General features: G+C 43.3%; 1 protein-coding gene across 3 annotated transcripts; it reads left to right on the top strand.

Annotated features, from left to right (window-relative positions):
* Positions 1–9,697: 9,697 nt before the first annotated feature.
* Positions 9,698–21,905, top strand: LOC127298593 (uncharacterized). Of its 3 annotated transcripts, none has more exons than XM_051328445.1 (15): positions 9,698–10,031; positions 11,508–11,587; positions 11,756–11,879; positions 12,486–12,716; positions 12,918–13,242; positions 14,028–14,277; positions 14,377–14,590; positions 15,275–15,356; positions 15,631–15,751; positions 15,989–16,156; positions 16,241–16,345; positions 17,293–17,359; positions 17,871–18,890; positions 18,967–19,183; positions 21,526–21,905. In XM_051328445.1, exons 1-14 carry the CDS (start codon positions 9,951–9,953, stop codon positions 19,168–19,170), a joined length of 3,072 nt encoding a protein of 1,023 aa, XP_051184405.1. In that variant the 5' UTR covers positions 9,698–9,950; the 3' UTR covers positions 19,171–19,183; positions 21,526–21,905. The 3 variants fall into 3 exon arrangements, with proteins under 3 accessions (XP_051184405.1, XP_051184404.1, XP_051184406.1); XM_051328444.1 differs by having other exon boundaries at positions 9,699–10,031; positions 21,543–21,905; XM_051328446.1 differs by having other exon boundaries at positions 9,699–10,031; positions 15,634–15,751; positions 21,543–21,905.
* The last annotated feature ends 2,111 nt before the right edge of the window (positions 21,906–24,016 follow it).

Consider the following 24,016-nt stretch of genomic DNA (forward strand, 5'->3'; position numbering starts at 1 on the left):
GGAGCAACATATCAGAGAATGATGCAGAAGTGTTTGGCGACACAGATCGGAAAAAACGTGCAAGTATACATCGACGATGTCGTCATAACGTCAAAAAAGGGGACAACACTGATCGAGGATCTCAAAGAAACTTTTGACAACCTCGACAAATTCTGCCGGAAGCTGAACCCGACGAAGTGTTCCTTTGGCGTCCCAGCAGGAGAACTTCTGGGGTTTCTAGTCTCAGCAAGAGGGATTGAAGCAAATCCCGACAAAATACAAGCTATCGTAACAATGAGGAAGCCAACAAAGTTGAAGGAGATACAACAGCTAACGGGGCGAGTCGCAGCTTTGAGCAGATTCGTCGCTAGGCTGGGAGAAAAAGCGTTACCATTCTACGCTCTGATAAAGCAAGGAGATAAATTCCAGTGGAACGAAGAAGCCGACAGAGCTTTCGAGGATTTGAAGCGCACAATCTCGACACCACCAATTTTGGTGGCGCCAAAAGAACGGGAACCCCTCCTGCTGTATATCGCAGCCACGCCCCAAGTGGTGAGCACGGTGCTAGTTGTCGAAAGGGAAGAAGAAGGAAAACTCCATGGCGTGCAGAGGCCAGTATACTTCGTCAGCGAAGTTTTATCACCTTCAAAACAAAGGTACCCTCAGTACCAAAAGATAGCATATGGAGTGTTCACAACAGCACGAAAATTGCGCCACTATTTTTCGGCACACCCGATCATAGTGGTCAATGAAGCTCCCTTGTCAAATATACTGAACAATCCAGAAGCTACGGGTCGTGTCTCCCTTTGGGGAATAGAACTTTCCCCTCGGGACATCACGTATGAAAAAAGGAAAGCAATCAAGTCGCAAGTATCTCGGACTTCATCGCAGAGTGGATGGAGTTGCAAAACACAGGACCTCCAGACTTGTCGAGAACCTGGACCATGAACTTTGACGGGTCCAAAAGACTAGAAGGAGCTGGCGCAGGAGTAGTACTCATATCACCTGAAGGCGACAAGTTGAAGTACATCCTTCGGATGACGTTCCCTAACGCATCCAACAATGAAGCAGAATATGAGGCTCTCATACACGGGATGAAGATGGCGAAAGCCTGCGGTGCAACTCGACTAAAAATCTTTGGCGACTCACAGTTGGTGGCTCAGCAAGTTATGAACCAATGTGACGCAGTCAATGATAGCATGATGGCATACAAGGAGGTGTACAACGAGCTCGAGAAGTTGTTCGATGGATGCGAAGTAAATCATATTAGTAGATTGAGCAACGACGAATGACGTTCTTGCAAACATCGGGTCGCAATGCCTTGCGGTCCCGCTGTGTGTATTCTGGGAAGAGATAACAGAGAGATCCACCAAGTCGACAAAATCAAAAAAGAAGGAGAAGAAACCCTCGGGGGCTACCAAGGAAAAGCAAGAGGAAGAAGAAGAAGAAGATCAGGACCTGGTCATGGTGATACAGATACCGTGGATGCAGCCGTACATATCATACATCCTCAGGAAAGAAATACCCGACGATCCAGTTGAGGCAAGACGAGTAATTCGACGCTCCAAAGCTTTCACGGTGGTCAAAGGAGAATTGTATAAGCGAAGTATTTCAGGCGTCTTGCAAAGGTGTGTTACACCCGAAGAAGGAAGAATAATTCTGAAGGACGTACACGAAGGAATATGTGGCCACCACGCAAGCAGTCGAGCTATTGCAGCCAAGGTTTTTCGGGCAGGATTCTACTGGTTGACAGCAATCGAGGACGCCAAGGACATAGTAAGAACTTGCGACGCGTGTCAAAGGTTTGCCGCAAAACCTCACTCTCCAGCAGCAGAGCTAGCACCAATACCATTGTCATGGCCCTTTGCTCAATGGAGACTTGATATGGTGGGCAAGTTACACAAATCCTGGCCAGGAGGAAAGGAGTATATGCTAGTAGCTATCGACAAATTTACAAAGTGGATAGAGGCGAAGCCGATAAATTCACCAGACGGAGCATCCGCAGTAAAATTCATAAAAGGCCTCGTCTTCAGATTTGGAGTGCCCCACAGCATCGTCACATAACATAACGGCGATAACTTCACATCCCGTGAATTCAAAGATTATTGCGAAGAGGTGGGTATCAAGTCGCACTTTGCGTCAGTTGCACATCCTCAAACCAATGGGCAAGTCGAGAAAGCCAATGGCATCATCTGCAATGGCATCAAGAAACGCTTGTTAGGACCACTGGAGAAAGCTCGACATACCTGGCCAGAAGAACTACCAAGTGTGTTGTGGAGCATCCGAACAACACCAAACACAGCAACACAAGAAACTCCGTTTTTCTTGGTTCATGGAGCAGAAGCAGTATTACCAATCGAGATAGAGCACAACTCTCCACGCGTCGTCGAATACGACGAAGAAGTGTCGAGAAAAGCGCTAGAAGATGATGTCGACGCACTTGATGAAGCTCGAGATGAAGTACTGTCTCGGGTAACCAAATACCAACAGGACTTGAAGAATTACCACAGTCGACGTCTGCGGCCAAGATCTTTCCAGGTGGGAGACTTAGTTCTTCGGCTCACGCAAAAAAGTCATGAAAAACTCGAGTCACCGTGGCTTGGCCCTTACATTGTCACGGAAGTAATCGGAGGAGGAGCATACAGGATAAAGGACAAGAAGACAGGGGTGGAGGAGCCAAACCCCTGGAACGTGGCGCAACTCAGGCGGTTCTATGCCTAGAGTCGAAATATAGTCCTTGTAAAACTTCAATGTACTGAAACGCCCGCGAGTTTTCAGACGCACTCTTTTCCTTTTTCGGGGCACCGAGTGGGGCCGGGAAAGGTTTTTAATGAGGCGGGCTCGCGGTGCTGCAATATAATAAAGATAGTGTCAATATACCTTTCTCTTTATCGACATATTCAAAGTCTTCGCTCCGACGAATTTCAATACAGTTCATCAAAAAAGAAAAAACCTTGCCTTGGTATTAAAATACCTCGTGAGTCAGTAAAAATACAAAATAGTACTCAATAAAGAAGCTCGGGGGCTCATATTCGCCATAAATACATAAATGCCTTGGTTCAAAACCTCGCAATATACAAATACAGTAAAGAGTCACCGAAATACTCGGGGGCTAGACAAACATACAAATATAATGATTGCTTCACAATATAATCACAGTCATGGGTTACAAAGAAGAATTATCTACAGGAGGAAAATAACTAGTCTTGATTCAGTATGTCATCAAGGGTAACTCTGTTTTCTTCAGGAGCAGCGCCAAGAAAATCAGCATAGTGACCATCGGCAAAAAAGTCGGCGTCCATCCGAAGAAGGTCTTCAATCATTTCTTCGGCTACAGGCGAAACCTTCGTGTTAATTCGGTCAATACCAACTCTTCGACGTTTTACCTTCTGATGAACTTTCGCGACAACTTGGGTAAGGTCAAGATTTGAGTGGCAGATCTGGAGCATGATAAGAGCAAATCTGGCGCCAGCTACCAGTTGAGCTTTGACAAAATCATGGATACTGCGAGCATCCTTGAATCTTTCCATCAATTCAGGAAGAGTTTTTGGTTGGACGTTCCGAGGTCTTGGTACAGAAGTCAAGGAAATCGCGAGTTTGAGAGGTGCGATCTTGAAATCTGACAATTTGGCGGGTCCTCTCTGGGGTAGCCCAAAACAAAGAACCATGGTCCAGGGAAAGGTTAACAAGGAGGTTCGTCCTAGCATTTACCCTCTCTTCCTCGGCGGCATCGGTAAAGGAACCTATCAAAACAACGAAGTGGAAACCTTTAAGAGACATAGCATGAAAATGAAAGATATCGGAGGATGAAACAAGCATACCCGACATATCTGCACTGGCCTCATTCATTAATTCGAGCATGAAATTTTCTCGAGTAGTTGCCTTTTCAGCCTCGGAAGCAGCAATTTCCTTAGCAGCCACGGCCTCGCGAGCTTGCTGAAGAGCAATTTTTTCGGCTTCAGATGACTTACGAGATTGCTCCATCATCACAAGTGTTTGCCTCTTCGCATACTGAAGTTGCTGTCGAAGTTCATCCAGTTCTTGCAACAAGGTATCGTCGACAGGTGCAGTATCAGCAAAAGCTCTCCTCGAGCGAGAAGAAGAAGGCGAAATATTGGGAGGAGCGGAAGATGGAGTATAGTTATCAAATATCAACTGAAATTTAAACAAGACAACATCAAACAGCAAGCAAAGATAGAGTTTTTCATTAATTTCTCGGAATAATTACAAAGGCATTACAGAAGAGCTAAGGAAGTACGTGTCGCCAAATGACTACTTTGGCGACAAGAGCAAAAGAAACATAGAAAGAAAAACAAAGGCATGCAACTAGACCTCCGGCCTTGATGAGCTAGGAGTCGACACTGGTTTAATCCCGAGATAGGCCAAGATCTTCTTTGTATTGGGCTTGGCTGCCTTAATCAGCGACTTCCACCTTGATTGCTCTATCTGCTCGGTGTCGCCAACTTTCATCCAGTCAATAGTCTGTTGACTGTCAGCAACCAAAGCGACAGTGTTTTCAACGGCAACCTTCATATTTTCTTGGCGCATCTTCAGTCCAAGGTCTTCCGGTGAATTGAACATCTTGGCAAGGTTAAGGAAAGTCGCGGGCTCCTCTTTCTTCGGGAAGAAGTAGGGGAACAATGCCGACAATACCGCATTAGCATTTGACACGCCCTCACGAATCTCGGACCCATGAAGCTCCAGATAAGAAAGTGCGTCAAGGAGAGGGTCATCGACAGGATTTGTCAGATCAAAGTCTTGGTTTGTTTGGGCTGTCAAGGAAACAAAGCGTTGGTCAAGCAACAAGAAACAATGATTCTCATAAAAATAGAAGGGGTCAGCAATATTACTGAAAGTGCGGCGACTTTGGGTTTTCAGGCGCTTGAGGATCCCTTGTTCACGAGAAGCTTGCGCAGCTTTGTGCTCGTCTAAGGCAGATGTAGCATCCTCAAGTTTTTTCTGCAGATCCTCGACACCAGCAGCTTTCGCCTTGGCTTCATCAGCTTCGGCCTTGGCTTCGCTAGCAGCGAGTTCGGCTTTCTTGCGAGCCGCTTCACTTTGCTCAAGTTTTTGAGCAAGTGCGTCGGCACGTTCGTTGGCCTCTGCAAGCTTCTCTGTCGAGATATAAAAAAAAGAGAGAAGAAAGATAAAAAATCACGACAAGCAACAGGAGCAAAAAGTCAAGGAAAAACGGCAAGTATAAAAGTCGTTACCTTCGGCTCTGTTAGCATATTCACGGTACCCAATAAATTGGGATCCGATGCGGAGAAGCTCTTTGATCATGGGCTATTCAAGACGAACACAGCAAGAGAAACATCGGCATGAAAAAGAGAGTGAAGGCGTAAAAAAACAAAATAAGGAAAATATAGATGTCGACAAGCTTACATCATCTAAGAGCAGAGTCGACGAACTACCCAACTGAGGGGCAGGTTCAACAATCTTTTCAACCCTTGACCTTTTTGGTGAAGGAGCAAGGGGGCTTGCTGGTGGAGTTGTGGTGACTACGTTTTGTTGAGGAGGCGAGGTTTCTTCTCCTTCAACTAGCGTGTCCGAGGCAAGTACAGTACGTGACGTGCTTGTCCGAGGAGCCACGTCAGTAGTCGGTACTTCTTCCTCATCATCACTGTTGATCAAAAAATCGGCAGCAGAAAAAGCAAGGCAAGATAAATATTTCGAGTACAAAAATAGGGAGAAATAAAGACGACTTACGAGCTGACGAGGGATTCAATATAAGGATCATAAGCTGCCTTCGGATGAGAAGGAACAACTTCTTCAGCCTTAGAGGTGCCAGAATCCTCGGCATCATTCCTTTTCCTTTTGTTCCTTGGAGAAACAGTAGGAGGAAGGGATTGCGTCGATTCACTGGCTTCAGACTCAATTTCTTTTTCACGGGAAGCCGCAGATTTGTGAGAACCCGCGACTTCACTTTCGGGAATAGAAGAACCTTGAGTATCTCCGGCAACGATAGCCTGTTCTTCGACTTCTCCATCCTCAGGAAGAGGAGGAAGGGAAGTCATAGTAGGATGGTTCTGTAAAAAATAATGACAAAAGGAAAATTAAAGAGATACCAATACAATGAGATGCAGAGAAAGTGCGGAACAAGACAGAAACTCGAGAAGACAAAATACCTCGGGGAGTGGATTGGCGGAGCTGTATGGTTCCACGCGACAAGAGGAAGGAATAGGGTCCTTACCCAGGCGAGAAACTCTTCGAATCAACTTCTCCAAGTCTTTTGCAGAAAGATCACTGGAGATTCTGTTGGCGTCGTTTTCACCAGAATATGTCCAAAGGGGATTTTTGCGAGCCTGAAGAGGCTGCACTCTAATCCTAAGGAAGTAGGCAGTGATTTGAACACCAGACAGCTCTTTGCCTCGAGTGTTTTGAAGCTGATGAATACGAGACATGAGTGCCTCTGTCGCCTTTTTCTCTTCTTCGGAAGCTTCGGCATCCCAGGAGCGGCGACGCTGAATTCTGGCACTTCCGTCGAAAGGAACTATGTTGTGTTCAACAGAGTTGGCGCTTTCTTCGTGAATGTAGAGCCACTTTTTGCGCCATCCTTGGACAGAATCAGGAAATTTGACGTCGAAATAATCGACATCAGTTCGGACACAGATAACAACGCCGCCTATGTTATAGGTGACGTTGTGGGAGCCATTGCGGCGGAGGCAGAAAATGCGTTTCCACAGAGCCCAATTAGGAGGGATTCCGAGGAAGCATTCGCAGAGTGTGATGAAAATGGAAATGTGGAGGATGGAATTGGGGGTCAACTGGTGCAGTTGAATCCCGTAAACAAAAAGAAGGCCGCGGAGGAAATCATGAATTGGGGCCGAAAGGCCGCGGATGAGGTGATCAACGAAACTAACCTGGTACTCCATGGGAGGCTTGGGGTAGCTTTCTTCGCTGGGAAAGCGGATGGCGTCTTCCTTCTTCATGAGGCTAAGCCTCTTCAGCATGTTGGTGTCCTGGTTGGAGATTTTAGATCTCTCCCACTCAAGATCCTCGGTGGCCATCTTGGATTCCGGAGTACTGTGGCGAGTGAGTCGCGTGCGTGGTGGCATCAACGGCAATGGGCAGAGCAATGCTCGTGAGTGCGGAAGATCAGAGAGAGTTGGGTGCAGAGGAAGCTTTTGCGAAGAGGAACAGATGAGCGGCGCAAGCGAGGGAGCGAACGGAGGTTGAAGAAAGGTTTATATAAGAATCGGGTGAAGCAGTGCGCCGTTGGATGAAGAAATCGTGTGGTGAAAAAAGATCTTCTAGATACAAGGGTAAAAAGGTATTTTTACTGAGATAGGCGTTACCGTACGTGCGCCAGAAAAAGCGGAGGACGTGTGTCCCCCACTTGCACGACGTGTCAACATGGTGGAAACAATGGACCCACAAGGCAGAAAAATCAAGACTACTAACAGAGATGAAGCAATTTTGTTTAAGGGAAGCATGTCGACAAGCAAAATAAAAGAAGATTGGCGACAGGAGGAATTATTAAATACTTCGGGAGCCTTTGATCAAATACAAGTTTTTGCCCAAACGCTCGGGGGCTACTCCCATCGGGAGCGCTGTTCGCGCACCCGAGAGATAAAAAAAAAGAAGAGAGAGATCATATTGGAAAATAATGACAATATAGCGACAAGGTGGACTAAAATGTCGAGCCTACAAACAAGCACAAGTTCTTGGTTGTAGCCTCGGGGGCTACTCCCATCGGGAACGCTGTTCGCGTGCCCGATGAAATTAACAAAGGAAAAATAGAAAAGCAAGAGAGTATATTTCGAGTTATAACTAACTCTACATATACTCCCATCGGGAGAGCAATATAAATCATATTTGACTCGATAAAATGTACCATTCCAACAGCCGGAAAAGCACTCGACAATATATTCTCAGAACGCCAAAGTTGCGATCAATTTCTGAATGCCGCAAATTTGCGAAGGTAAGACCCCAGATCCGTTCTGCTGGGCGTGGCATCGCCGAAGACTGCGCTCTGCTACTTTTATCCGTATCAACAGATACGAAGAAAAATCCTAACGGACGCGTTAGGTACCCGATAAATTTGACTGGGACTCGACAGAATGGTAAGACCTTAAGCGGCACCTGTCGAAGTTTACACCAGTATCCCGAGATCATGTCCAGGGACGTGATTTTGAAGTAGGTTTTTGCGGATTGCCACTAGAGCAGTTAACTAGTACCTGATCCGTCAGATGAACTAGCCCCAACTACCATTATCCCTGTACAATATAGAATTTTATGTGAAGAAATATAAAAAAAAAGTTAAAGCTTTCGAATAAAAATAAACAGTGGAGATTTTCCCTGATTCTACGATTCAAGCAAAATCTCGGGGGCTACTGACATAGGCATCCCAAATGGGCCTGCCGAAGATGGTACCCGGGGTTTACTGGAGGCCCACTACCCGAAGAATAAGAAGATCCGGGAGCCCAAGCTATATTAAGGAAAGTTAAGAGTTGTAATAGGAAGTGTTATTTGTAATCTGGCGGGATGAGTTAGAAACCGTCCCGGACTCTGTAACTTGTATAGCACGAATCCCTCGGCTCCACCTCCTATATAAAGGGGGAGTCGAGGGACGAAGAAGGAATCGAATCATTGTCTACAAACCCTAATTTTCATAATCGTCGAGTACTTTTCGGCTGAAACCTTCGAGATCTACTTACCCTCTACTTCCAACTAAACCCTAACCTACAATCCATAGGCATTGACAAGTTGATACCTTGTCACCTGGTGGCCAAGCTCGATTTTACTTTTCAAAATTCATGTTGCTTTAGATGGTGCTCACATGTTTGCAGGCTGCTAGCGGTAGACCTTGGCTAGATTTTCATAGAATGTACACAAGAATTTCATCGGCTATGTTATATAACAGGCTTAGAAGAATATTAATATTAGCTTAACCAGTACATATTCTCACTCCACGTTAAGATGTTTGTTTCTCTGTTTCAAATGTAAGTGTTTATCCTAATTTCATCATATTTATTTTGCTTTGAACCTAAAAAAAGTATTATCATGTCTTGCCTAATATTTATTATCATAAATATGTGGGTGCACCTCTAAATCTAGTTGTTTATTTACGTAGCGTCATTGCCATGGTTGATCCTCTTTTTTTTTTTTTTTTTTTTTTTTTTTTTTGAGACCCCTCGATCTGTGTTACAGCTGTAGTATCTGAACTTATGCACTAACTCAACACCACACTCACACCACACACACGCACACCACTAGTGCACAAGTTAGACTCTAGAACTATACACACAGCACACATAATTTGAGTGTCCCTAGGAGCTAGTAGTTGTGGCACATATGTGTGGAGGGGATTTTATTTGGGACCCAGAGCCCCGGTGAGACATCCCAGAAATTTCGGCCACCAACGGGACTCGAACCTGGGACGGGCTGGCCGGCCACTGCCGCGCACAACCACTGCGCTACATGCGCGTCTCACCATGGTTGATCCTCTATGACGGGTCGCCGGGCACGCACCCGCCGCCTCCCTCAGCACGGGACGCGGGGGAAAGAAACAAAGACTGTCGAAAGACCAGAGGAAAAAGAGAGGCTGTCGAGTAACCCCGTATTTTTACCGTCAAGTTTTTTACCGTATGTACCCGGTGCTTCGGCCACGAAAGCGGGGCCATTCCCCCATCCTTTCACCGCGACGGTCTCTGTGGAAATGGGCCCGGCTCCCAACGCTGCCCCTAGAACCCCGAAAGCCCTCCCTCTCCTCTACGGACTAGTATCTTCTCGCAGACGCAAAAGATTTCTGCGCAGTGCAGCAGACAGACATCCCATCCCCATTCCCCTCCTCCAAGTTGATCGCTCTCTGCTTTTCTCGAGGCACACCACCATTGCCTTGTCTCGAAGCGACTCCTCCTCCACGAGGCGGCGGAAACCCCCTTCCTCCTCCTCCTCCTCGCGAATGCCGCCTGCTTGCTCCGGTGCTCGCAAGTGAGCGGCTCGTGAGCCCCCGGCCGTGCCGCGGCATGGGGGAGATGTATTTCGACGACGTGATGCCCTCCTGGTCGGCAACGGGGATCACCGCCGACGACCTCTACGGAGACAAGGTGCGTGCTCTCGGTCCCCTCCTTTGGCTAGCGCCGCTTGTTCCGGTTCCGGATGATGATGATTTGTGCGGGCGGGTCGTCGCGATCTTGAGCCCCCCCCCCCTTTTTTTTTTGAATCTTCGAGCGCACGTACGTACGGGCTCCGATGCGTGATCGGTTTACCCCGCTTGCTAGTTCTCGACGATGATCTGAGCGGGCGCGCGCGGCGCGGTCGCGAGCTCGCGGCCTCTTTCCATTTTCCCTTTCGAATCGGCGAATCTGTGGCTGTGCGTGCACATGTTCGGCCTTCGGGACAGCGATGTTTATGCATGCGTGCGTTCACGCGCTAGATTTCTCCTCGCGCTTAAATCCGGTCACTTTTTTTAGTCAATCGCGTTTAGCGCACCGTTGTTGCCTGCTTTTTTCGGTGTGCAATATGAAGTTGGTCAGCTGGATGCGCCGGATAATGGTGCTCTGGATGCGCGGTTCACTCCGTGCGCTAGGGTTTAGGGGCGGTTTCTGCTCACAGCTGTGTCAAGGAACTGCGGCTGGCATGTGCTGAGTCCCTTGTTTTCTTCTGCTATTCATTGTATATACATAGTGGCATATAATACTTGTTGCACCGCTTGGTGGTGAATCGTGGCGGTTGAGGAAATTACGTTGTTGCTAGCTGTTGGTGCTACATGTGTGACTGATTTGCCTTAACTACTTGTTATGCATAATCTTGTGTTACCGAGATGGAGTTGCTGTGTCCATGGCGCACCATCATTTGGGAAATATTTCAGTGAGCTGTAGCATGGCCTGTTTCAAAGAACTTTAGAGATGATAACGTGCTCTAAATTTTAAGTGGAGGTTAGGAAATGCCAAGTGTGTAAGTCATGTGTTGACTGCCTTGTTTTGTGCTGTCAATCTTTGTAGTGCTATAACTGTACGTTGCACATTTGGTGGTGATACAGGACAGTCAGGAAATTACATGTTGCTCTTGATACCAGACTCTTATATGCATGGTTTTATGTTACTGTTGGAGGTGCCCATTACTGGTCGAGAAGAATGGCACACTGATTTGCTATGCTCATGATGCACCATAGTTTGGCAAGTTTTAGTGGGCTGGAGCATTATCTAGCATGTCTTGTTCCATGAAAAACCTTTAGATGATAGTGCTGCAAATTGTAAATGGCTGTTGGGAGATGTGCAAGTCATGTATCCTAGCGAGAGAGTTACATGTTGAAATGTTGTACAATTTGGTGGCAGAAGTTATAAACTACCTTGCTGTGGCAAATTATGTCTGTGGTTGAGTACGGTAGTAACCCCTTTGTGATATGAGCAGCTTAAGGCCTGCATTGATCTTTGCTTGTTTTTGCATTATAAATGATATTGACCTGATAGCTTTTCTGTTGGCATTTATTACATGTCGTTTTTGTGCTCAAGGAACTTTTGCATAATATTTTGCTAGCTATAGGCATGTTTTATTAATGACATCTTCTCTTCTGTGTTTAGGTTGAGACTATTCCCTGCAACTTCAAGTCACTTGATCACTATCTCATATCGGATCATGTGCCTCTGATTGAAGAAACAAGGTCAGATCTATGCTCCTGCCTTGAACTCATCATGGAAACACCCTCACCAAACATACTTTCCATGGAGTCTGGTTCATACTTTATGCATGTGGACTTCTGGGACAATGAGGCTGGTTTTTCTACTGGGGCTTATGCTGCAAGGAATGCTGACATATTTATTTTTTCTAGCATGAAACCTGAAGCTGCAGACCATGGTCTGACATATTGTTTAGCAATGGTAACTGAGGCTTCTGTTGATGATGAATACCAGAAGGGCTTCCGACTCAAAGTTGCAAAGGATATTGGTTTTCAGGTAGACTTGAATAAACTCAAACATGCAATATTTCTCAATATAATATCATGAGCCAATATGTAAAGGACTTCCTTCTGTACAGACATGAATAACAGTTTCACAGTAATCAAGTCTCTCTTAGCCCCAACAAATTTGATAATATTTGCTATTTTCATTACCATTATAAATTTATACAGTACCGTCGTTGGCTGCTTTTTCTGTGCGTAATTGAAGTTGGTCAGTTGGATCCACCGGATAATGGTGCTCTGGATGCGTGGTTTAGCCCGTGCGCTAGGGTTTAGTCTGGGTTTCTGCACACGTGTCAGGGAAGTGTGACTGGCATCTGCTGAGTGGATTGTTTTGTATTGCTAATCATCGTATAGTGGCATAGTACTTGTTGCACAAAAATTATGTCTAAGGTTGGTATGGTAGTAATCTCTTTGTGATATGAGCAGCTTAACCGCTGCATTGATCTTTGCTTGTTTTTGCAGCAAATGATATTGACCAGATAGCTTTTCTGTTTGCACCTATTACATGCCATTTTTGTGCTCGAGGAACTGTTGGATAATCTTTTGCTAGCTATAATCATGTTCCATTTATAACATCTTCTCTTTTGTTTATGTTTAGATTGAGACTATTCCCTGCAACTTGAAATCACTTGATCACTATCTATCGTATCGTGTGCCTCTGATTGAAGAAACAAGGTCAGATCTAAGCTCACCCCTTGACGTTTTAATTGTTGACGAAGCTGCTCAAGTGCGGGAGTGTGAATTGGTGATCCCACTACGTCTGCATTGGGTGAAACATGTTGTTTTGGTAGGAGATGACTGTCAGCTGAGCTCAATGGTTAAAAACAAAGTAAGGTTTTGTCTCCTTTGTACTGTCTTGTTTCATTTGTTAGTCATTGGTGCATTTATCAACAAGATAAAATTTTGGTAGTGAAATGCCACAACATGTTATTCTTGAGAAGTGGTGAACGCCATATCTTTCTTTTGTGTTCCTTTGTTATTGATCCATTTTTTATAATTTTAATTCTTACCTTTCATTGTTTGTTTCTAGGTATGCAAAGAAGTTGGATTTGGGACAAGTCTTTATGGGAGATTGGTTATGCTAAAATTTGGACAACATTTGTTGCATATACAGTATCGCATGAATCCTTGTATCAGCTTATTTCCAAATGCTCAATTTTATGAGAAGAAGAGTTTGGATGGTCCCAATGTCCTGTGTCCTAGTTATAGTAAGGATTACACATGCCTCCCTTTTGGCACCTACACGTTTATAAATGTCAGTGATGGAAGGGCAGACAAAAAGGGCACGGGAAACAGTCGGAGAAACATGGTTGAAGTTGCTGTTGTTTCGCACCTAATCCATACCATCTTTAAATGTATGTGAGCGCTGAACCCTATCCTCTCTCTGACCTTAATGCCCTTTCTACTTTTTTTATGAAGCTACATGGCTATTATAACATTAGATCTTTAGAGGCTTACGTGGTCTTCCTTTCTTTTGCTGCGTACCGCATAACCTTCATTGGTAGGAATGTGTTCACTACACTAATCTATGTTCAAGGGTCCGGTTTTATATATGTGTAACTCATGATATGGTAGTTGCATCAATCCGGCTTTATTTTTTTAAGAAAACGCAAAAGATTTTTACGCTTCATTGCATTGAAAATAGAGTTGTTTTACATTCCTCCCTGGCTTTATGAAAATTTAATTTTGCTGCCCTGTTCAGTAGAAAACGTTACATTTTTATTTTGAATAAGGAGAACATAAAGTAGATTACATGATAGATGAAACATCATGCTCTATTAGAGTCGTCGACCACTGCATATTTTAGTAACTTCTATTTTACTTAGAGCAGAAAAACAGTGATATGTCAATTATTTGGTGATAAAGAATTAAGTTAAGTGCGCTGAAAGAAAATTCTTTCACTAGCCTCCCCCTCAAGATCAGTAATAAAGTAGATGACATGAAAGATGAAACATCATGCTCTATTAGAGTCGCCGGCCACTGCATGGACCCATTTTTAGTAACTTCTTTTATCTTCAGAGAAGAAAAGCAGTGATATGTTAATTATTTGGTGATACAGACTGGAATTAAGTGTGCTGAAAGAATATTCTTTCAGTAGCCTTACCCCTGAAGATCAGTAACACTATAGCTTTTTCTGCAGCTTGGAAAAGGACAGGCCAAGGGCTCAGCATCAGCGTGGTCTCTCCATATGATGCTCAAGTTGATGCAATTAAAAGTCGACTTGGCAAAAAATACGATACATGTGATGGCTTTCGTGTGAGGGTGAAGTCCATTGATGGTTTCCAAGGAGAGGGTGTTATAATAATAGCATCAACTGTTAGATTCGATGGGAGACCTGTTGGATTTCTTGCTGATAACCAAAGAACAAATGTTGCTCTTACTAGAGCAAGGTGCACATCAATTTCTTTCTGTAGGCTTTTGTTAATTTCTGTTGAAAGTATGTCAGATTGGTGATATAAACCAATTGATTGATGCTTTATTTCATGCAGGCACTGTCTTTGGATTGTTGGGAATGCTTATGCAATGTATAAAAGTGGAACCAAATGGACAAATATTGTTACTGATGCAGAGAGGCGTAAATGCGATTGCAGTGCCACTAATGATGCAACTATCTATAAGTTTGTTTTGCAAGTGAAGCAAGAGCTTGATGAACTTGGTCTTCTTAATACCGAATCATTGGATTTGAACAGTACCAAATGGAAGGTATGTGCCATGGTTTTGGCCAGTTTGACTTTTAACATACTTTCTTGTTTTCGAATATGCCGCTGCTGCACTTAAATTACCCGGAACACAAATCACATGTATGTACATGTGTCTTATGAGACTCATGCTTGTCAGGGAGTTAGGGTTTACTGAATATACACTTCGTTCTTTAAGGTGATGTGTGTGTTTATGAATAGATGTATCCTTACTTCCTCGGAACCTGTATGTGGCATGTTTGTCTCTGGTATGCTATTTGCTCTGTAATTCAACTGTAAAACGTTTGTAATTAAGATTTTCTGGACATGTATAATCAAAGGCTCTGTCAATTGTTATGGTTCTTTTCTATAGAGGATGTATACCATCTTGTGAACCTCCTAGGTTTTTTTTGAAGAACATACTATTCATTCTTTTAATTGTATAATAAAGGAAGGCTTCCTTTTTGCTGACGACACTGCACATACTACAGCATTTCCTGTTAAGCATAGTGGTGGTAGATACATATATGAATTGACCTATTCCTAATATTACTCTAGTACAATTAAAATATCCCCAAAGTTACAAATGTATTTAGATATTTCCCGTATCTAGTGATTCAGTGTTAATAATATTGCCGTGCATGGTTTCTCGTCCACTTTGTGTCTTCGGGTGCTTACTAAAGTATTTCTGTTTTGCTTTTACATGCAGCCCACAGTTAAATTGATTATGGGCGAATCGGGAAAAAGATATGTCTCTAATGCAAATGCTAAAAGTGAAAGTTCAGCCATTGGTATGTATTTGTTATTGATATGATAGTAGCTCATCAGTGCACATTGCTTCCTTGTTTATGCTGCACTGTAGTCAAACTTATCTGATACTGCTAAAATGAATATTTCTGATTGAAACTGTGTAAAAGTCATGCCCATTGTAATTCCTTCCTGCTTAGCTGCACGAAATTAAATTCATGGTGTACGAACTGTATTTATAGATCTGAACGGTTGATTTGGAAAATGTCTTTTTACAACTGTACCGGTTTAACCTGGTGTATTCATGATATTTGTTAGCAGATGAAGGCTATGGCAATGATTTTCTCTTGTCCTGGAAGGTACCAAAATCTGGAAAAGACACAATTGACTTCGATGTCGAGTCAGTTCCGAAGAGTATTAGTATGTTTACCTTCAACATGTGAGTATTACGCCTGGAAATTTCTTTGATATTCAATGCAACCAAGTGTGAATTATGTGAATTATTTATTATGTACTGTTCATTATGATGCTGACAACTTGAGGATCAGTTCCGAACAGGGCTATTTTGATTCTGTAGTGGGAGGGAATATAATATAGAATATTTGTGACAATGGAGATCTTACTTGTTTGTGAGCTTAGTTATATTGTACAAAGTATTCTAATACGTTTCATGCAGGGAATTCAGAAATGTCAAACCTGCATTGGTGAATGAAACTGTAACCTTTTCTCTTCTGACGAAATCTGCAAATTGGAAACCAAGCAGGCCTCCCCAAGTAACTTCCGAAATTACCTTGAATCAACGAAATGGTGCCAGTAAGATGATGAAAAGGACCGACTTGAAAAGGTAGTAGATAGATTGGCAGGCTAGCATATACAGATAAAATGCTATGACATTATCTTAAGAATGAGTGTGGTTTTTTAAATGCAGGGAACACAAGCATGCACAACCTGAAAAACTTAATATCACGTCAGCAACATCATACAGCCCTGAATTACAGGGGTTGTCAACTACTTCCTTGAATTCTAAACATGGGTAAGAAACGATCACCCTTCAAATCATAGAACAATCTGCTGGGTTGAATTATTATTCTGCAGATACGGTTTACTTGTATGCTCAATTCTGCTTTATTTCTTTATATTATGATGTTGACTTGGGTAACATAGTTTCACAAGATATATTTGCGGATCACCTTGTATAAACTCAACATTGAACTTCCCAAAACTATTCTGAAGTCTCAATGATATTGATCTTGGTTCTCTTAACAATTTTTGATCAAATAATATGAAGTGTAGCAGCCTGAAATAGTTAATATATATTTCATATGTGTGGTGGCTTTGGTGGAATCGATGCACTGATAAATGCACGCACATCACATGCATTTTTCTTGAGTTTTCAAATGCTCTTTCTGCAACAATGTATCATTCTCAACGTTCCACATCATTTCTAGCAAATAAATTTCATATGTACTGTACTACATTTTTTTATAACCATAGTATAGTTTGAGGTAAAGATTGAACGTAGTATTAAGAAGTCACTTACTGTAGTGAGCATGATCCTTGATCCTCGCAGACCAGGACTCCAATTGTACTCAAGTACAAACAAGTGTACTTTGGATCTTGGATGTACTCCCTCCGATCGTATATAATTGACGCACAGTTCTGAAGAGAAGCAGTAGTAATTACTTGTAGTCTTGCGTCAATTAATTGTGATCAGAGGTAGTACTTCCGTGCAACCCTACAGGGCATAACACTTGAAATTTGTCCTACTCGTGGTTGACCATCCTCTAGATTGAAGCACAATTTTTGTCAGTTCTCTGTTGGTATTTCAAGTTCTCAAGTTCTCTGTAACACTGTCATCATAAGTTTGTAGTTATATCCATCTATTTCTGGACTTTTCTGCTTTTCTTATTCCTTATAAGATATTCTACAAATTTTGTTGTAAGACCTCCATTCTAATAAGTTCACTTGCATATTTTTCAGAGCTGAGCTTCCTAGTGCTCCGAGCAGTACATCAGGCAGTGCAGAACCGAATAATGCAACTTTTAAGGTACTAGCAGGCCCTTTAATATAATACTCTTGCAACATCTGTATTAGATTACAAAGTGAGAATGGTTAGGTAATATGTGACACATCCTTAATTCTTTCTTTATTACATATTAAATTCGCAATTTAAGATCATATTTGGTATATGTGTCATCATGGTAGAAAAATTTATTCGATTATAGTACTCCCAATGTCCTGAATTACTTGTCGCAAATTTGTCTAGATACACATGTATCTACACGCATTTTAGTATATAGATACATGCGAATCTAGACAAAACGGTGACATCTAATTTGGGACAGAGGGAGTAACAAAGTTGGACACTAGCTGCATGAAGGTTCACTCATAATCTACAGTAACTTTCGTGTAATGATGACATGCTACAGCTGCAGACATGAAAATACATGATAAGCTAACACGTGGATACTTTATTAATCCTGCATCCAGTTAAGATCGCCCTATTTGTTGCCTTTTTTTTCTGGAAATGTCTTGTTTATGTTTTTTTTGTACTGCAGGTTGTTATCGAATTCCTAAACTTGTACTTTGAGTTTCCGGTGGATGGAAATTGCATGATACGTTCAGTGGCTTCTCTTGCCCTTAGCAGCAAAGGAATTACGTTTGTTGACGGTTACTTTAGTTGTCAACTAGAGTACTTCTCTGGAGATGAGATCATTAAAAGCACAACTATCACGACAGGTTCTATTCTACACATTCATCTGCGCCTGAAAGGTGGAACTAATATTAGAAGATCAGGAGAAAGCAACTGTCAATCAAATAAAAGACTGAAAACAATAGATCGTTTGGAACTTGATATGTATATCAGTCTTTTGAAGAGCAAACGGTGCCAATTATGGTTTGAGAGAGTGAACCTGTCATATGATCTCTGGTGGGGTGGTTATGCGTCAGAAGTTCAGTTAGGTCCTGACTCTCGAAGGACTTTCACATTGCTAATTGATAGCTTCGAGCGAGTGCATGATACAGGATATTGTTACAATGGTTCAGTCCCAATTGATCATATCTTTTACAACTCCAAGCTAGGTGTAGTTGAGATAGTCAGCTGTGATGCCACACTATCTGCGATTACTCCGTTGGGGTTGTTTAATGACTATTCAACCATTGTGGAACTTGTGAATACATATTTCAGTTATATGCAATGCGGCATCCGCCGGTATCCCATGTATGTTCAATCTCTGCTGACGGAAATTGATCAGATTTTAACCAAGCCTCAGCTTTGTTTGAATTCAACTAGCAGAGCTGCTCTGATTAGACCTCTCTGTAACATGTCCTCATCCCAGAGATTGAACATGTTCACATCTGTAATCAACTGTGCAAGGACTAATACAAGGCTTCAACTTGCATTGACTCAAATTTTGATTCAATGGACTCATGACTTCCAAACTCCACCTCCAGTACGTGTTCCCTTGGAGTTCTTGGCCAGATACAAGTTTCAGCTTCCTGATGGTACAAACAAGAATTATCTCGATACTTTATTCTCACAAACTGACTATGGAAGATGCCTGATTAGCCATTCAAAGGTATTAATATCTACCAATTTCTCACTAATTATGCCATTTTTCATTGTTGATGTTATTTATCTGTTTTTCATTTCAGTTCTCAGGGAAAGAATTAGATGCAGCATTGTATCATAAATGGGAATCATTGCTGGTGAACCTTCAATCAGTTATTATTAGGGTGTTGACAGATAATGAACCTGCCCCTGAGAAGGTGCCACTTGTACCTGTTCAGTCTGCTCAACAAGTCCACTTCTCCCCATCATCTGAAATTGACCTAAGAGAAATTATCGGATTAGTGTAATGTAACATATCAGGTACGTATTCCTTTTTTCTTGGATATGCCATATAGCAACAGTTTAGTAGCCATTATCTGATGTGAGTAAAGCCGTTGAGCGTCATACATATGTCATGGTCCTTTTATAGATACTAGATTAATATGAACCAAGAATTTAGAAGGTGCTCGGTCTTTCTGCGTGCAATTCTTTTTTGTACATAAAACCTGATTGAGTGAATGCGCTCATAAGCAATGAACACATTATCTGTGATTAGCCGTCTCCTAACAAACGCGCTTTGCTTCTCTGATATCAAGATGGTAAGAATTTCCTTGAGTCTATTTGCTAAGACTTGGATGATATCTTGTAAAGCACACAGGCTAAAAAGGTGGAACTGTGTCATTAATTCCGGAGAATTAACTCTTGGAACCAAGACTAGAACCGTATCATTGAAATCTGGTAGCAGAGGTTCTCCATTCAAAAAAATCACGCACAGGCCAGCACACATGCTCCTGTAATAAAGGCCCATTCCACTCTAGACCACTATCGGTACATTACCTCCTCCCTGTTGTACATCTCATGGAGTTCGTGCTCAATTTCCTGGACCTCTCCCTTGAGTCTCTGGTACCACGTGGCGATTCTATCAGCCAGGCTTCAACAGGCTGAAGCATACCCTCCGATTTTGGCTGAATTAAATTAGTACATACGCATAAGCCTTCAGCTATTGATAGTAATCACAAAACAGATCATGTTAATCCACGTGGCAGCTACCATCACGATTCTAGATGAAGCAAATGACACTTGGGCATTAGAGCTTGCAGCCCAACTAGCTAGCTGGTGGTGATGATACTATAGAGCAAGGAAGTTTGATACCTATGCTAAAAGAAATGATAGTTGGATACCCATTTCGTGGGATAATCCACATATAGTTGGCCTGGTTGTTGGTGAAAGCCAAGGGTGGTGAGCGTCGCGGTTTGCGGGCAAACGTTTTCGCTAAGCTAGCTAAATCTCCTCTTTTTACTCTAAATTTTGTTTTGCGAGACAGCGGGTGCCGCTTGCAAACCTAGTTAAAGGTATATACTAAGAAACTTGTGCGCCATATATTTCTAGCTAGATAGAGGGAGCTACTCCTATATGGTAAGATTTTGTTATTTAGTTAGAAGTCATAGCTTAAATCTTTCATTGTCAATATTTGGAGAATAGAGGAATTTCATCGATGTATGATTTAAATTTTAATTCCATGTAAGAATGTTCGTTCCTATATTTTGAGCCTACCCTCTATTATTTTTCCTAGATTCTCCATTGGGTACCAGCAGGTTTATTATTGCCTTCTCTAGGTTACTCCGTAGTCTTCTGATTTCCCCTCTAACTGAACCAAAAACCACAGATCTCCAGGTGTGTATACTCCTGGACATGTATTTTAAACTGTTCCAGAAGCCATTTATGTTCCTAAATTGAAACCACTGTTGCCACGTGTTCTTTATCATGCATGCTTTCATAGTTTTTATGCTTTGTCCACGTCTCTTCAAACTTGAAACCCCTTTTGGTCACGTATAGGGACTAGGTCCCCCATCCTCCTGTAGCTTAATGATCAGAGCCAGGTGGTCTGCCTCCTCTGTCATGACATGTTGCTCAGTGGAATTAGGAAACAGCTCCAGCAAAGAGCTGGAGTACACAGCTCGGTCTAACCGGACCTGGTCATTGTCATCACTTGCCCTGCGTTTATCCCAGGTGTATGGATAGCCTGTGAAACCCAAAACTGCTAGCTGGCAATCGCTAAGGCACTCCCTGAATGGATAGCCCGTTTATCCCAGAGAGTGCAGTCTCTGGTAGTTCCGGCACTGGCAGGAACAACCAGAGGGAAGGGCATCAGGTTAACAGTCCGAGCAAGTACCACAGGGTGGAGCCGTTCCCGGAGTTTGCGGAGTGTGCATACCTTGCCAACATCGACCCATCTAGGGTTCTTCACCAAGATCGAGTCATTACCTTCCACGACTAACCCCGCTGCCTCCTTCACCGTGAGGACCAAACCACCCAGCTTGGCCGAAAGGCCAGGCAAAGCCTCCTCCTACCCAGGATCCGGCCTTCCTGGAGTAGGTGAACTCCTGCTCGAGGAGTTCTTCTTCGTCACACTAGCCCGAGAGGCCATCCTTCACTGTCCCACGCACTGCCTCGCATCGCACAAGAGCAGACCACACTCGATGCCCAGCGAGACAGGATCACGTCGCCGTGATCTCACCGCCGGCATGAAGACAACCACCCACGAGACATGAAAGCAGCATCTTTTCCTTCAAAATATTTACACGGTTTATTGAGTGGATATGCCAGTCGTTTATTCTTGTTTTGTATTGACCGCATTCTCAAAAATGTTTTGCATTAATCAGCACAAAATATTGGCCAGGGGTTCACAAGATTGCTGCTGCACTGCCAAAATGGAGACCGTTTCATCAGAAAGTCAAGGAAGCTATGGTGTATGTTAACCTGAAGTCCGGCAAATCACCCAGTTCCACTGAACTTTTCTGTTCTTAGTACCGATGCCTCCAGATGCTGCTTCACCAATGTGTTTGTTTAGCTTACTGTTTGGGAGAATCATATGTGTTCTCTGATGACAAAACAATTTGGATGAATTCACTGTCGCCTGTGACACTTGTTTTACCTGCATCACATTTAAACAGGGTATGTTTTAAGCAGAACATCAACAACCTGTGCTTGTAAAACTGTACACTCTTTTGTTTGTGCTTGTATCATTATTTCTTGAAGGGCATCCTTTTTGTTATTGGTGACTGTAACACCGAAAAAGAACAAGTGACTGGCACGGCGGAGATTGCTCGCTAGCGCGCGCTAGGGAGTCGCCGTTTCGCCGAAGGAATCGCGCGCACTTTTCTTATTCCCTCGGGCATGTTTTTCTGGTTCGTTCCCTCTAAGAAGGCATACAGCCAATCACAGTACGAGTGTGCTAAAGGAAAAGTGTAGTGTGAAAAAGGAAAAACGGTAGGGTGTGGGTTCCTTACTTCCATTTTTCCTTATTTCTTTTTCTTATGTTTCTTTGTAAGTTAGATTCCTACAATTTTGGAATGATTTTAAACTGTTAATTGTTTCAATCTAACTTTATTACTTTTTTATGACACGGATGTGTTCCAGCTAAGCTCTTTTTGGCACATAGTTATACTAGTTCTACTAGACCATGATAGCGGCAACGGACGTCAGTTTTAGCGATGAAATGATCGAATTTTAGTTATACTAGTTCTACTAGACCATGATAGCGGCAACGGACCATCAGTTTTAGCGATGAAATGATAGAATTTTCCGTGATAAAGAGATACAGTAAAGTTGTGCATCAGTTTCAATGTAGATAGTTAAAAAACTGAATAATTTGAAATAAATAGCAAGTAGAAAGTGGACATGGTGTTTTGTCTCATAGGTCTAAATGCACCTATTAAGAAAAATACATTTTAAATTTATTCTAAAATGTTGAAAAATTATAAAGCAAAATCCCGGATGTACATTTGAACATTCTATGTTCACTCACAAAAGTTTGTGAAAAAAAAGACATTTTGTGTGACCTACGTTAAAAACGATAAAACTATACCACGTAAAAAAAGCTATTTTAAATCACCGAAAATTGTTTTTTTACACAGTCCATAAAAATGACATTTCTTTGCGAAACTTAGAGTGTAAATATAGAATGTCAAGATGTACACTCAGAATTTTCTTTTAGAAACTTTAAACATTTAAAAAATATTTTTTAGACAACGGGTGCATGTGCGTCAATGAGCCAAAGATGATTTCCCGCAGGAAGTAGTAAAGTATATGAGAAAGTTTTGCTAACAATACACTTGTTGGAGGTGCAAACTTATACCATGTATTAAATTGGTAATTCCAAATGTCACAACTATAGTAAAGTGAACCATGACTAAATTGGACACTCGCCTGGTGTCTTTCATGTTCCTTTATGATCTTGTCTATTCTTAATTTTCTACTTTCAACTTAAAATTCAAATGGTTATAGCAGGCTGTAGGTGGGCCTGTCCGTGGGATACCACTACTAGGCCACCTCTGTCCGCCAGCCCAAAGCGGGAGGCCACTTGCTGCACTTTTATTTTCCTGATAGAAAGTGGCGTCCAGTCGGCCCACTTTAACCCGCCAACCACATGGGCCGTTGGCGTGGATCGCGGGCAGGTCGCATCTGCTTGCTTCGTTGATGAGCTGCACAGTTAAATTCATTTCCACTTCGATATCTAAACTTAGCCGGTACCACTATCTAGAGACCAACCTTCGTAAAAAGAAAATTAGACCCGCGCAGCACACAAGAAGCTGACACGTGTGGCAGCTAAGAAGTACTCGCGCGTCTCCCGCCCGGCGATCCACGCGCGCGGAGCAAGTACGCAATCCATCCGGCGCGTACGCCCGTACGTCTCCAGTCCACGCGCGCGGAGCAGGTACGTGATCCATCCAGCGTCGCGTACGACCGCATCGCTAGCTGGAGTGTGAGCATCTCCACTCGTCCCCCCGACGAGACCCCCGAGCGACGTTTTTTCCATCCGGACGGCGAAATTCGGCCCAGTCGCGCCCCCGGTTCCTTGTTTTCGTCCGAATTTGGCCCTTCATCCATCCGGCGAGCCCACGCCATCCCCGGCTCCCCGGGGACCTATCGGGGACTCCGGACGAGTGAAAAGCGGGGAAGGGCCCGATCTGTCGGTGACTCGACGCACGAATCCCACCGCCACGTCGCTCAAAATCTCCCCACCCCTCGTAGCTCTCTCGCCGCCGGCACCACCCCGCCGGCTTGTTTCCCAGATTCCGCCGCCCCTCCTTCCCCACCTGCCTATATTCCGCCGTCTTTGGATGACGGCCTATCTGGCTGCTCTTCCGCCGG

Source organism: Lolium perenne, chromosome 5, assembly GCF_019359855.2.
Source record: "Lolium perenne isolate Kyuss_39 chromosome 5, Kyuss_2.0, whole genome shotgun sequence".
NCBI classification, from domain to species: Eukaryota; Viridiplantae; Streptophyta; class Magnoliopsida; order Poales; family Poaceae; genus Lolium; species Lolium perenne.